This window comes from Kryptolebias marmoratus, linkage group LG23, assembly GCF_001649575.2.
Source record: "Kryptolebias marmoratus isolate JLee-2015 linkage group LG23, ASM164957v2, whole genome shotgun sequence".
NCBI classification, from domain to species: Eukaryota; Metazoa; Chordata; class Actinopteri; order Cyprinodontiformes; family Rivulidae; genus Kryptolebias; species Kryptolebias marmoratus.
In genome coordinates, this window is record NC_051452.1 from 9,155,825 (window position 1) to 9,158,533 (window position 2,709).

The following is a 2,709-nucleotide window of genomic DNA, read 5'->3' on the forward strand; positions in this document are numbered from 1 at the left end:
CTGCAGTGCATTCTGGTTCTGGTTCTGTCCTGTGGTGGACTCAGTGACTGCGAGGAGTCCAAACCATCATCCTGGGTTCTCCAGAGCAGCAGAACCTCCTGAGGATCCGTTCAGCAGCAACTCCTGGTTCCCTGGAGGCTGGAACCAGATTTAACTTTTAGTTCTATTTTTAAATAAATAATGTGAGACATTATGTTTTTAATTTGATGTTTTCTGTTGTTTAAATGTTTTCACAAATAAAACCAGGAAAGCTTCAGACACAGATATAAACGTGACAACACTTTTATTATTGGTTCAAAGTCGTGTTTTTGTTAGAAAAAGTCAGGAAAATAAATCAATTTATACAAAATAATGACAGTAAGATTTCAGAGAAGGGTTAATGTTTGTCTCTGTTTCCTCCATCACTCAGAGATAGGTTGTTGGGTGAGATGTCTCACTGGGTTCAGTTTTTCTCAGCAGGGGTGCTCTCTGAGGCCGGGGCGACGCTTTCCTCCGGACCCCCGCAGGAGGAAGAGGAGGTGACGTTGATGGGAACGATCCTCTCCTTCCCGTCGCTCTTCGGGTTCTCTCGGGGGGCTTGGATCTGCAGCCGGCCCCCCACCAGCGAGCAGGTGACGGTCTCGGGGACGACGCCGTCCGGCAGGTCAAACTCCTGCCTGAACTCCTGACTCTTGTAGGAGTAGGAGCCCTTCCCGTCGTCCTGCTTCTTCTCTGTCTTGCCGCTCACCCTCAGCTTCCTGCCCACCTGTTTGACCGACAGCTCGTCGGGGGAGAACTCTGTGGTGTCCAGGCTGAGGGCGAAGCTGCCGCCGTCCCTCCCCAGCTCCTGGAAGGCGATGGGCCTGAAGACCCCCGTGGAGGAGGAGCTGTGGTCGATCTCCTCGAAGATCTTCTGGTGCAGCCTGTCCATGTACTCCATGTTCTGCCTCATCTCCTGCATGTGGCGGAGCATCTCCTGCTCCATGAGGTAGAAAAGCGGCCGGCTCTCGGGCCACAGGCTGCGGACGGGCCAGTGCAGGTCCAGGAAGGGCCTCATGGAGGCGGGGGCCGGCTGGAAGACGCTGGGACACAACATCCTGGGTTTGCTTCAAGGTCTGCTGCTGCTGCTGCTGCGTTGTCTGGCTGTTGTCCTGTGACCCTGCTGTTTTTATACACTGACACCCCCGAGCTGACTCCGCCCACAGCAGCCGCCGCCGCCGCCGCCGCTGCAGGAAAGTTCCAGCAGCATTCCTGGGCGAGTGAGCGTTAGCTGCTTTATAAAGACTCTGAGCCAGTCCTGCAGCAGAAATAGAACAAAGCTGAGCCGTTCGGCATGTGGCACATGTTTGTCTTTCTGACCCGGACCTTCAGAACCAGGTCAGAACTCGGGTCAGAACTCTGTCCTGTGAAGGACCTGAGGAAAATATCCCCACAAAGATACAGAAACGAGAACACAGGTTTCTCCTGACTTCAGTGAAGACTATAGAGACCTGAGTCGACTCGTTTCTGTCAGGTGAGAATCAGTCCTCTTCTGCTCATCCACAAAACAACTGATTATTGATCCCAAACAATAAAGACTGAATGACTGACAGCTTCAGAGGTTAACAGTCGGGCAGGGAAAGTAGTTCAACAAGCAATCAGTAGAAGTAGGTCTATGGTTTTAAATTAAAGTAGAAATCTATTAATAATCAGGTTAAATGTGTTCAAAAGGCTGGAGGACACGAGGACAGGAGGACAGGGATATTTCCTTTACAGATACTTAAAAACTAAGAAAAGTCACTTAAAGTTATTACTTCCTGGTGTCTGTTAAAAAAGTTAAAAATCTGAACTCTGGTGTTTAAAATGGATCAGAACCAGCCAGAAACGTGTGGCTGACATGAATAAAATAAGACTGAAAATTAACAACTTGATCTAAAAAACAATCTAGATTAATATCTGTGGTCTAACAGTATGAAAACCAGCAGAAAACACAACAAGATTATTTTACTAACTAATGGAAACAGACAGGTTGCCTCTTTGTTTTAAATCTTTATTAGGGAAATAAAAAGAACTGTTTGAAAACATCAGGTTTAACACAAATAATCATTAAATGGATCAAAGGAGCATTTATTCTAAACCATCATTAAAGGGAAGAAAGAAAGAAAATAATTAAAATTTAAACTTTGGTTTATGTGCAGCATATTTTGAGTTCACATTTATAACGCTGATATCAGCCATGTGCGGCTGGATTCTCCAGGAACTAGTCGGAGCCCAGGTTTAGCCTCTGAGTCCACTTCCTGTCATCGGTTCTATTTTTACCGACAGGCCTGCTGCTCCCGCCTTTTTTGGTCCTCGGCCAATCAGATCTGTCTTCGAGCGGCTCTGAGCCAATCACGTGCCAGCTGTTATAAACTCGGCGTGATGACGTCAGGCCTGAGCGCTTAACGTCTGTTTGAACGGGGCGATCCGGGGTTGTGACGGTACCGCGAAGCAATGGACGGAAAACAAGAGGAGAGGGTGGTGATTGGGTCGGAACAATAAACAAGAATCAGTAAACTGAAACACAACAACAACTTCCATGTTTTCACTTTAAGAGCAGAAACGGGTCTGGTACCGAACCGCCGCGGGATGGATGTCTGCATCCTCCAGTTGGTACCTGGAGGTGGTGGTACCTGTAGGTGGTACCTGGAGGTGGTGGTACCTGTAGGTGGTACCTGGAGGTGGTGGTACCTGGAGGTGGTACCTGTAGGT

At 48.2% G+C, this 2,709-nt stretch overlaps 1 protein-coding gene across 1 annotated transcript; it reads right to left on the reverse strand.

Annotated features, from left to right (window-relative positions):
• Positions 1-266: 266 nt before the first annotated feature.
• Positions 267-1,135, reverse strand: LOC108251697 (heat shock protein beta-11-like). The gene has a single exon (XM_017442085.3). The coding sequence runs from the start codon at positions 1,073-1,075 to the stop codon at positions 443-445; it is 633 nt and encodes a 210-aa protein (XP_017297574.1). The 5' UTR covers positions 1,076-1,135; the 3' UTR covers positions 267-442.
• Positions 1,136-2,709: the final 1,574 nt, after the last annotated feature.

What these genes read in the sequence shown, in the direction of transcription:
- LOC108251697 (XM_017442085.3), bottom strand. Translation starts at nt 1,075, where the DNA reads ATGTTGTGTCCCAGCGTCTTCCAGCCGGCCCCCGCCTCCATGAGGCCC.